The sequence below is a fragment of the Sebastes fasciatus genome, chromosome 14 (assembly GCF_043250625.1).
Source record: "Sebastes fasciatus isolate fSebFas1 chromosome 14, fSebFas1.pri, whole genome shotgun sequence".
Classification (NCBI taxonomy): domain Eukaryota; kingdom Metazoa; phylum Chordata; class Actinopteri; order Perciformes; family Sebastidae; genus Sebastes; species Sebastes fasciatus.
This window is the reverse complement of record NC_133808.1, coordinates 17,198,894-17,209,673: the sequence shown is the minus strand read 5'-3', so window position 1 is coordinate 17,209,673 and position 10,780 is coordinate 17,198,894. Positions and strand designations below refer to the sequence as shown.

Below are 10,780 nucleotides of genomic sequence, written 5' to 3'. Positions count from 1 at the left end.
CTCTGATTACTCATGAAACCACACTTGAATTGCCAATCATCCAGAATATAGAAAAACACCATAAGGGAGTATAGTGCAGGTATCCAGATTTATTCCATTGTTAATAATCTATGCTCTATCAGAACTGAAAGGATTAGAGAACAATATTGTGTTGCATCGGTGTCTCCGGAGATGTGTCGAGCTATTTCGTGGTTGATTTTGAGGCTGTAGTGTTGATGCAATAACCAACTGAACCAACCTGTTAACAGAGACTTTGTCCATGTTAGACTGATCCCTTTGTTTTATCAAATAGTCTTGCAATTTAAATGTTCACTTTAACTTTAATTGCCAGTCAAATTAGTAACAATCGCCCTTCTTTTTCTTTGTAAGAGACAAAGTGTAAAATAATCATTATTCTAAAGTGATTATATGAATCACAATATTGGTTCAGACCACAATGTCAAGAATAAAATCTTCTTGTCAGATTATATCACACTGATGCTTGAGCTCTTGTCTTGAATGAGGATGCATTTTAAAGAATCATCCAGCCTGCCGAGAGACGAAATCAAGGTGAGCTCTAGCGGACGCGTAGACTGACAGGATAACTGATGATTGATGAGGAGAATCACTATGCTGTGCAAGTTTATTTCAAATTATTTGATAAGAGCCGCTGCACTACAGAGATATTCAACTACATATACGTTAATCGACTCCTTGAGCCCATGTTCTTTATAGCACTGATGATATCTGTTATTATCCCTGTGTGATCAAAGAGACAATTTTATTCTCTCACATCGTCCCCCAGCTCTCATTTCTGCTCTGACATGATTATTCGATCAAATCAAAAGCAGCTGGGATCTGAATAAAAAACAACTTTGAGGTTTTTTACTGATATCGCTCGGCTGTGTTAATGGTTATAGATGGTGACAGGAAGTTACTGGATAAGAGGCTCATTACTCATCTTCCAGAAAATCTGAGGTAGGGTGTCTTTATTACATCTCTGATCAACACGCCTCATTCAAGCAGCTAAACTACAACGTAGTCCTATTGGCTGTGCTCAAGTTTCTCATTTTACAGCTAAAGAGTACACTACATGATGTTTCTGAAAAAATCTGAGGCGAGATATAGGCATATTTGATCAGCACTGCCTAGTTTGACCGTTTGATCGGAGTTCACGAGTGATTGACAGCTGCTCAGAGACGGCAAGGCTCCAGCTCGGCTCTGATTAGTTGTTTTCCTCCGGTCTGTGAAATCCTGCAGATGCCATTAGGAGCACCGGAGGACACAGAAACACAATTTCTTTTTTACAGATTACCTGTCTCATGCACTACTGTCATATTTAATCATATTTGCTCCATTTCTACCCACTGCAGCTTTAAAGGTCCCATATTATAAAACAGTGAGATTTTCATGTTTTTTTTATTATAAAGCAGTCTTAAGTCCTATTTAAATACCGTGAAAGTATCGAAACACTGAATCTAAAGCGCATATTCAGAAACTCTGCATTTGAAACAAGCTGTCAGGATTTCTGCATTCGTGATGTCACAAATATACAATGTTTAGACATATTTGACACAATTTTAAACGTACACATTCTAAATATGTCCCAGTTTATTCCTGGTTGCAGTCTATGTGAATGACATCAGCTGACAGGTAGTACACATGGACCCAAGCTGTTGCCTAGCAACGCAATTCTGTTGCAATTCCGTCAAAATGCGCTAAAATGGAGCGTTTCAGACAGAGGGTAAATACAGGCATATTCAGACTGACAGTATGAGGAAAATAAAGTGTTTTTTTTAACATTACAGCATGTAAATATGTTCTAATAGAAACACAAAATACAAGAATAAACCTGAAAATGAGCATGATATGGGACCTTTAACTACCTACCATCAGGTCTTCTGTGACTCAGTTTGAGGTAAATTGATTAAACACTTATTTATTTAGGGGATATGCACCATGTGAGCACAATATATATAATAATAATAATAATAATAATAATAATAATAATAATAATAATAATAATAATAATAATAATACATTTTATTTATATAGCACTTTTCTAAACAAGGTTACAAAGTGTTTTTCAGAGAAAAAAATAAAATAAATAAAAACCCAGTAAATCAGCAAAGAATAAAATACAATCAACAGAAGGATCGTAAAAACAAGAAACATCTGGGGGTAAAACACAATTTTAGAAAGCAGAATAAAATGGCCAGAGAGGGATGATAAAAGCCAGCATCATTATTAATCACTCAAAAACGCTTTCCTATAAACAAAAGTTTTTAGAAGGGACTTAAAAGATGATAATGAAGTAGCAAGTCTGATTTCAATATATATAATATTATATATATAATATATATATTATATATATATTATTTATATATATATTATTTATATATATATATAAATTTATATAAATGTATATAATATAAATATACCCTAAAATAAATCAGATCCAACTGTAGATTTTGCAGAGTGTAGAGTTAAATATAGCTCTGTCCTCTCCACCTCTGGGCTAATGTATGCACACCTGGATGAGTAGACATGTGGTGCTGTCATCATCATCATCAGCAGCAGCAGCAGCAGCTCACCACAGAGAGAGAGAGAGAGAGAGAGCTGCTGCACCACAGCGGAAGTGCTGGGAAACCAGGAAACCGCAGGAAACCGCAGGAAACACGACACTAGCTATTAGTGTTATTATTACACTCAAACACACAGCTGCTAACTACCACAGCTAACCCACCACCCTGATACTCACACACATCTGGGGGATCATGGGGGGGTCTCCAAGCGTCCAGATCCCTGGAGGAGGAAGTGAAGGCTACCACGTCCTCAGAGTAAGAGCAGCTTTCTCCTGTTAGCTCCAGAGGCTCTGATAGCTCATGTTGTAGCTGAACTACATAGTGATGTTAAACATAGCAGATACCAGATAGCAGCTAGATAACTCAACATGTGTGGATGAGTGTTTGCAGGGTTTAGTTTGGTGTGTTATCGTGGAGCTGTTCGCTTGATATTCATGTATTTGATGTTACTCATGATGACGTATGAGCTGATGTGTCAGGTTTGTTTTTTTAAAGGACATTAATTCATGTGACCTGTCATGGTTATGATAGGTATTCAAACATGCACAGTCATGATTTCCTCTCTTTAACCAGCATTAAACCCAGAATAACCGGTGTGGCTACTATACTTAGTGAAGATGATGGGTGTGTAACCTTCATTTAGAAAACCTTATTTTTTCTATTACACACACAGAAGGGAAAGCAACTCTGATCCCGATGAAGCTGAAACAATAAAGTTGTTCTTTATACTACACTAGTTGCTGGAGTTTTGGACCTTAACAATTCAAAACCTCAATATGTTTTATTTACTATCAGACTAAGCCTTTAAATATTCACATTTGAGAACCTGGAAATGAGCATGATATGGGACCTTTAACTACCTGCCATCAGGTCTTCTGTGACTCAGTTTGAGGTAAATTGATTAAACACTGTTGCCTAGCAACGCAATTCTGTTGCAATTCCGTCAAAATGCGCTAAAACGGAGCGTTTCAGACAGAGGGTAAATACAGGCATATTCAGACTGACAGTATGAGGAAAATAAAGGTTTTATTGAACATTACAGCACGTAAATATGTTCTAGTAGAAACACAAAATACAAGTATGAACCTGAAAATGAGCATGATATGGGACCTTTAACTACCTGCCATCAGGTCTTCCGTGACTCAGTTTGAGGTAAATTGATTAAACACTTATTTATTTAGGGGATATGCACCATGTGAGCACAATATATATAATAATAATAATAATAATAAACTTTAATTATAAGGCACTTTTCTAAACAAAGTTACAAAGTCTTTTTCAGAGAAAAAAAAACAAAAAATAAAAACCCAATAAATCAGCAAAAAATAAAATACAATCAACAGAACCTGCTAAATATCGAGAGGGCAGAGATGAGTACCGGCAGCTTGGGAGAAGTGCCGGTACGCAAGAAAAAATCACGGTACGGAAAGGGACTCTTTATTACATTTGTCCAGGATTGACAGATATCTGATACTTATGATACAATGCAATTTCTTAAATTTAATCTCTTCAAATGGAAAAAAAAAGATACATAATACCTAAATGTATAGGCCCAAAATCATCTCGTGACACCTTGAAGGGTCCTGACCCCAGGTTGGGAACCACTGCCAACCACTTGATTTTTGAGTGACTGAGAATAGGGGAAGAATAGGGTCAATGTCCTGAATTTTGCATTCCTCTTTGATTTTTGAAATCAGACATGTATAACTCTACGGGTGCATATTTCTCTCATCACTGTCATTTTCTAGTATTTTGTCAGTTTTAAAATTTTAAAAGCAGTAATATTATACACTTCCACCTTAAGACTCATCTTTCTTTTCTTCTTTAAACAGCACCATTATTTATTTTTCCTCCAGATCTTGACATTTTCATCTATCTACGTTTGTCAAATATTTAATTTTATCTAAATTGCATTTTACTTTTAAAAATATGTAGATTATATTTGAATCCTTTGTGCAGCCATTCCAAACCATGGATTATACACTCAGTGGCCACTTTATTAGGTACACCTTTCTAACACTGGGTTGGTGTTAGACCCCCTTTTCCCCAGAACAGCCTGAATGTTTTTTGTGACCTGGATTCAACAAGGTGCTGGAAACACTCCTCAGAGACTCTGGACCATGTTGACATCATAACACCACACAGTTGCTGCAGATTTGTCGGCTGCACATTCACGCTCTAAATGTCCCGATCCACCAAATCCCAAAGGTGCTCTATTGGACTGAGATGCGTAAAACTCTGTGCAGATTCACGACTTCAGCCGTGTGTACGCACCTAGACAGAAATATGCATACAAGTCCTTTCATCACTCATAAAACTGCTTCTCAATCATTGTTGAACTGGGCACACAGTTAGCCATACTGTAAATAGATATAGAAACGCACATAAATCCGTTTGCATATCGATACTTGTGCCCACTCCACCACTCATGAGACCTGTCAATGAGAAGAACAGAAAAGAAAGTGCAATTTCACCGACCGCCAACACTAGGATCAGCATTGATTCATGGACAAACTTTTCGTCTGGTCAGCTAACATTACTGCCAAGCAGGTGAAATATAGAGTGATATTGTGGTTTTAGCTGACGTGTGTGACGTGTGTGACGTGTGTTTGACGGATGCTCGCTCACATTCAAGTAGCGCGAGCAAGTACGAGCCCGACGCTGACTTTCGTTGACTTAACGGCCATAGGTGTCGCTGTTAACAAGCATTTCTGATTCTTACAAACAGTCCCTTTAATAGTTGACAACTAATCGATTAATCTCTGCAGCTCTACTCAGAATGACCATTTTCAATGTTTGCAAGGCTTTATTGTCCTATCTTGATGATGCTGTATTTTACAGGTGCAAGACAATTCCCCCGGTCGCCGTGCAGGACTGGAGCCATTCTTTGATTTCATCATTTCCGTTTGTGACACTAGACTTGTAAGTTTACTATAAGTGCAATAATAACACTTGCTGCACCTATCCACCACCTGCTGGAGCTGCTTTAACAAGTGTCATGACTGATGATTAGCATGTTTTGATCTCTGACAGAACAAGGACAATGACACCCTGAAAGAGTTGCTGAAGATGAACGTGGAGAAGCCCGTCAAGATGCTGTTATACAGCAGCAAGACGCTGGCAGTGAGAGAGACAACCGTAACACCCAGCAACATGTGGGGCGGCCAAGGACTTCTGGGAGTCAGTATTCGCTTCTGCAGCTTTGAAGGAGTCAATGAAAATGTTTGGCATGTTTTGGTGAGTGTGTCTGTTTGACGAGGAAATATCCTGAAGGCTGCTTAAATGTTATATATGATTTTTAGATGTTTAACCATCCAAGAGCTTTAGGGTTTTAACTGGGTTGATCAATACTGAGCATCACAGATTTGGCAAAACATATTTCACATGTTTCATACATACAACCTGCAACTGCAGATTTTTGTTAAAAAGTAATAGCACAGTGTAAAATTACATTCAAAGATAAACATGAATGAGAGGTAGGTATTGCTATCAACTATTATGTTTATACGTGTTGTTTTGAGTCCAGGAAGTGGCACCAAAGTCTCCTGCAGCCCTGGCCGGTTTGAGGGCCCACGCCGACTACATTATAGGAGCTGACAGCTTCATGAACGAGGTACTTTCTTTGCAGATCAGTAGTGACGACCCTAATGTTGGCATCAGGTTGACCTGCAGCGTATATCTTCTCTTTCAACAGAGTGAAGATCTGTTCTCCGTGGTTGAAACAACTGAGGGGAGGGAGTTGAAGCTGTATGTTTACAACACAGATGCTGACAACTGCCGCGAGGTGGTTATCATTCCAAACTGTGACTGGGGTGGAGAGGGCAGGTATGAAAGTTTTAATTTTACTTTTGTTGCCAGTTGAAAGCCATGAATTTTGGTATGATATTGTTTTCTTTCAATGTGGCTAAGGCATGTACAGTACAATGAAATAATGTCTAATAATGTTCCAGGTACAAATCTGGCCCCTTTTGCTTCATGAATAACACAAACCTCCTAAACGTCAACGTGAAATGGCAAAAAAAAAAAAGCATAATTTTAACAATAAATGCTTCTCGTCAAGACAAGTCAACTTTATTTGTATAGCCCAAAATCACAGATTTGCCTCAGGGTGCTTCTTGATTTCACCTGATAAAATTGTCAGGTTTTAAATATTTGTAATGTAATTATGATTCTAATAACACTTTTATATAAAGTTAACATGTATTTACATTCATTTTTCAATTAGCATTTGGTAAAAATAATATTTAATCCCATTTGACTCTGAAAACAAACAAACAAAAACAACAGTTATTTTGTTTTTATTTTACTGCATTTTATATTTATACACACTTGTATTATTTTTCCAGTTATGTTTCCAGAAATTTCTGTTACTTTATTTTAGTTTTAGATCCCATTGCTTTTCTGAGTAAATGTTGAATGGAAACTTAAATGGTCTTTAAATTGTAGCATTATATCACAGCTTTTATACCAGATGATTTCCCAGAGTTGATGTTTTTTTTTTTTTTAAAGTCACCTCTTGCCATTTGGATCCCCCAGACTGGAAGTTTGTCATTTAACATCATCTTTAAGGCTACTATGAAATGTTTGGACTCTCGGTCTCTTCAGTCTAGGATGTGGGATTGGCTACGGATACCTGCACAGGATACCTACACTGCCAATTGAAGAGGACAAGAAAATCAGTTTCCCTGCACAGACTCCCAGTGAACCAGTAACTTCACCTAAAGATGACTTTAAAGAGGTAACTCGGCATCTTAAACTAAAGAAACAATTGCTTCCAGATCTTGTAAAAATGTACTGAGGTGACATATTTTTGGTTACCAGGTCCATCTCTCTGCTGTCACTCCAAACCCTCCAGTTGCTGTGTCTTCTTCTGCTTTGGCTGGAATAGAGCAGTCTCTTGCCGGCTTGTCAGTCAGCTCTAATCTGACCACTGTCGTTAACAAACTACAGACAGGTACACTATAATCTCTGACTGTTAGAAATATCCCGATTGAATTACTGTGAGGTTGACCAAGCTATTGCATGAAAATTAAAGTGTATGTGGAGAATTCATCAAGGTGTTGTGTTAATAACCAAAAAGAACAGTGTAAACAAACAGACAGTAACGTTTTGGTTTCAGGAGCCCCTCCCGTCCCACTGCCCAGCCAAGTCCCCGCCTCACAGAGCACTCCCCTTTCTGTCAATCCTGCTGCTATACTACCAGGTTAGTAGGAATTATTTTGGGAGGTTATAGCTCCCCAGGTGTGGTGCCAAAGCCAGCTACTCTGAAGCCAAACTTGCATGACATTACCCTGCTATCCTAGCATTGTTTAAAATATATAATATCTGTTGCACAGGTTTAATGCCCTTACCTGGAGGTCTCCCACCCTTTCCTCGTTTACCTAATCTAAATATCACCTTGCCAGACGTGGGCCACGTATTGCAACCTGGAGTTGGTGGATTACAACATACAGGTATTGTGTTGTCCTCTGTGCTTGGGTTAGTTGTAAATAACCTTAAAGGTAAAGTCTGGTGTTGTTCTATATTTTTCTGATTGTCCACATATCCCATGAAAAGACAAAAACTTAGGATGAATTGACTGTACTAACAAGTACTGCATGTCTAGCCAAAGCATAGTATAACTAATTCCTTCTATTGTTATCCGAAAAAAAGTCATAGTATAGTATGTTGAAAAAAAGTCAGTCTTGTATGTCGAAAAAATGAAAAAAGTCATAGTATAGTGTGTCAAAGTTTTTTAAAAAGTCATAGTATGTCTAAACAATAAAAAGTCATATTCATAATTCTTTTTAAAAAGTCATAGTATAGTGTGTTGAAACGTTTTTTAAAAAGTCATAGTATATAGAATTTTTTTTTTTAAAAAGTCATAGTATAGTATGTTGAAAAAAAGAAGTCATAGTATAGTATGTCGAAGAAATAAAAAAAAGTCATAGTGAAGTATATCGAAAAAATAAAAAGTCATAGTATGGTGTCAAAGTTTTTTAAAGTCATAGTATGTCGAAAAAATAAAAAGTCATAGTATAGTATGTCGAAAAATGTTTTTTAAAAGTCATAGTATAGTATGTCGATAAAAAAAAAAAAGTCAGTGTAGTATGTCGAATTTTTTTTAGAAAGGCATAGTATATATAGTATGTCGAAAATATAAAAAAGTCATAGTATAGTATGTCGAAGAAATGAAAAAAATTATAGTATATTATGTCGAAAAAAAAGTCATAGTATAGTATGTCGAGATTTTTAAAATAAAATCATAGTATGTCGAGAAAAAAAAAGAAAGTCATAGTATAGTATGTCGTAAAAAAGTCATAAAATAGTATGTCGAAAAAAAACTCAATATGTCAAAAAAATTTACTATACTAGTTATAGGTAGTTAGCCACCACATCTAAACAGACAAGAACAATTAAAAATGCAAGAAAAAAAACATCAGTGAAATGTTGCAAATTTTTATTTTACTGCAAGTAATGACTTTAAGGACATCTATACGGTCGTAGGTAACAGTTTCTGTTGTGCTCCACAGGTCTTCCACCTCTCACCCTGCCAGGTGTGGTCCCCGGTGTAACTCTGCCTCCACCTGACTTTGTTCTTCCCCCAATCACTGCCAATGCATTGCCTGCTGTTACACTGGATACCACATATCCCTCCTCCACTATCCAAACGAACAGTTCACTTACCAGAACCCCCATCCCATCACCAGTGGCCACTTCTGAAACATTAAATATCAGAATGACTACAGACTCATCTTAGCAGAGAGCCCTGTTTAAGGTTGTCAGCTTGCTCTTAAGTCTTAACACAATATAGAAGGTCTATTAACTGCACCACTCCGTTGACAAACTGTTCCTACTCACTGCTGCGATTGTTATACGAGCTCCAGTATCTCAAGGATGCTGGTCTTCTTACATGAAGCGTGTGTCCTGCAGCAGCAGTCCTGCATTTTAAGAGCAGTTTGTTGATAGGAGTAGAAGAAAAATTATAAAATTACATTAATCAAACCTCTCAACGGAGTTCCAAGTATTCACTCCGTCACTCAATAACTCAATAGTTTGTGTTAGCACACGTATTACTATGTGGGTTTTTTGAGCTTGGCTCAAAAACAAAGTGTAAAATATATGTGGGAAACAGGTTACTTTTAAGTGTGCAAGTCAGTATCGTTGCATCAAACTACCACAGAGCCCTTGAAAGGTCACAATGGGGATTTTTTTTTTTCTGTACTACTTTTGAGGTCCCTCGTAATATTTTTCGCAGTTAGTTTGTTGGGCCAGTCCAGCTCTAACACAGGGAGACATAATTGCTCATTACTCCTCTCAAAAGGCCGAACTCCAACAGCTGCTCTGCTTGGCTGTGGTGGTTGAAGCTGTGGTTGTGGATACGATTATTGCTCGGACTACGGTTGCAGTTGAATCTATGATGATATGACTGTGGCAGCTGCACAGTGACCAATCTTTACTGCTCCTGTTAACGATGCTTTCTCAGCTAAGGCTAAGCCAGAGGACTTGAACTGGCATTGCTTATATTAGATATGACATGCCTGTTACCTAATACACCACAGGAGTTCAGGAATACAGTAGCTTAAGTACAACGCTCAGCCACAACCATGTCAATACACTGCAAACATACAACCCCTGCATGTAGGTAGTGTTACCCATATTATAGATCAATTTGTCACAGCCATAGGTAGATCCACGATCACAGCAATGGCCAAAGATATGTCATCCCACAGCTACAGCCACAGTACAGTTTGTCTCAATCAGCCTTGGTAGCAGTCTGTGAAGGAGCTAGGTCAACTAGCTCTGCTTGTTGTCTATCCAGCTGCAACGATAGACTTTTGCCTGAGCCACACAGCTGAGGGTGAACCTGCACAAGGTGGTCACGAGCAGTCCACTATATGATACTACAATCATAATACAGCTCAGCCTCTCGATGGATCAGAGGAAATGCAAAAACATATTGCAAGGTAACAAAAAAAAGGAGTGGAGAAAAAATAAAAATAAAAATCACACCGTGACCTTTCAGTGGCTCTATAAACTATCGAATGTCTTCAGGGGAAGGTGCGTCAGTGACTTATGCTACTGGGGATTTTCCTTTAGAAAAGCAGGTTTGCTTGCTGCAGCACTATAGCCATTAAATATATTAAATGGTTTCAATTTTGTACAAAAAAAATAATTTGTAAAGTGAGATATCGTTACCTTGATTAAACTGATGTATTTTATTAATCTCAGCCTCT

General features: G+C 37.6%; 1 protein-coding gene across 1 annotated transcript; it reads left to right on the top strand.

The window, feature by feature from the left end:
• Window positions 1-2,576: 2,576 nt before the first annotated feature.
• On the top strand, window positions 2,577-10,769 carry LOC141782695 (Golgi reassembly-stacking protein 2-like). The gene is made up of 10 exons (XM_074659329.1): window positions 2,577-2,819; window positions 5,406-5,486; window positions 5,598-5,801; window positions 6,091-6,177; window positions 6,259-6,389; window positions 7,170-7,302; window positions 7,386-7,518; window positions 7,684-7,767; window positions 7,901-8,017; window positions 9,077-10,769. The coding sequence occupies exons 1-10, from the start codon at window positions 2,757-2,759 to the stop codon at window positions 9,301-9,303; spliced, it is 1,260 nt and encodes a 419-aa protein (XP_074515430.1). The 5' UTR covers window positions 2,577-2,756; the 3' UTR covers window positions 9,304-10,769.
• The last annotated feature ends 11 nt before the right edge of the window (window positions 10,770-10,780 follow it).